Source organism: Meleagris gallopavo, unplaced genomic scaffold (assembly GCF_000146605.3).
Source record: "Meleagris gallopavo isolate NT-WF06-2002-E0010 breed Aviagen turkey brand Nicholas breeding stock unplaced genomic scaffold, Turkey_5.1 ChrUn_random_7180001951027, whole genome shotgun sequence".
Taxonomy (NCBI): Eukaryota; Metazoa; Chordata; class Aves; order Galliformes; family Phasianidae; genus Meleagris; species Meleagris gallopavo.
In genome coordinates, this window is record NW_011212219.1 from 16,588 (window position 1) to 17,573 (window position 986).

A 986-nucleotide genomic window follows, 5' to 3' on the forward strand; every position below is an offset into this window, starting at 1 on the left:
TATGGGGCCTTTGGGGGACAATGGGGGCCTATGAGGGCTTACGGGGGTCTATAGGGGCCTATGGGGGCATCTCTTGTGGGGGAGCCTCTGAGGGGGGCACCCGATGGAGACCGCCGTGCGGGGCAGCGCCGCACTGCAGGGCTGGTTCGCACCCACGGGCAGCGCGGTGTCGGCAGTGCCGGCCCACGGGCTGCCGTTGGGGCCGGGATCACATGGGGACGGGGAGGGCCCGGCGCGCTCCGTCCCGTTATAGCCCATGATCCCCTCACAGCCGTCCCGTTATAGCCGATCCCCGCAGCCGATCCCGTTACAGCCGCTCCGGTTACGGCCGATCCCGTTACAGGCGATCGCCTTACAGCCCCGCGGCCATGGGCGCTCTCCCCGAGCTCTCCCTCCTGGCCTCGGCCGCTCTCGGCCTCGCTGCCCTCCTCGTCCTCCTCACCCTCCTGCCGCCAGGTCAGCGCCCGAGAGCGGCGGGGCGGCCCGGGGCAGCGGCTGGGGTGACGGAACGGGCTGGGAGCAGTGAGGGAACGGACGGAGCAGCGAGGAGCACGGAGTGGGACCGGGAAAGGAACAGAGCCTGGGAGTTGTGTGGGAATAGAGACTGGAACTGGAGGCGTTAGGGAGCGCGGGCTGGGATCAGTGGGAAGCAGGAACTGGAATCAACGAGGGAATAGGACTGGGACCAGTGAGGGAATAGGGACTGGAACAAAGAAGGGAATAGAGGCTGGGATCAGAAAGGAGTGCGGACTGGGACCAGTAGGGAATAGGGACTGGGACCAGTGAGGGGCCAGTCTGAGGCCAGAAAAGGAATACGGACTGGGATCATAAGGAGGATAGTGTGGGACCAGCAGGGAGTACAGACAAGCAGGGCCACCTCCCCTGGGGACGCCATCCCCCCCAGGCCTCCGTGCCCACGAGGGGTGCCACCTCCATGCCTCACTTTCCTCCCCAACCCCACCAGGCCTCGGAAATCTTCCCCCCTC

The 986-nt window shown here is 66.5% G+C and overlaps 1 protein-coding gene across 1 annotated transcript in view; it reads right to left on the reverse strand.

Annotated features, from left to right (window-relative positions):
• Positions 1-258, reverse strand: part of SENP1 (SUMO specific peptidase 1) — a 15,617-nt gene extending 15,359 nt beyond the window's left edge. Inside the window, exon 1 of the mRNA XM_010727952.3 lies at positions 153-258. Coding sequence (XP_010726254.1) covers positions 153-258 — 106 coding nt within the window. The remainder of the gene's footprint in view (positions 1-152) is intronic.
• Positions 259-986: the final 728 nt, after the last annotated feature.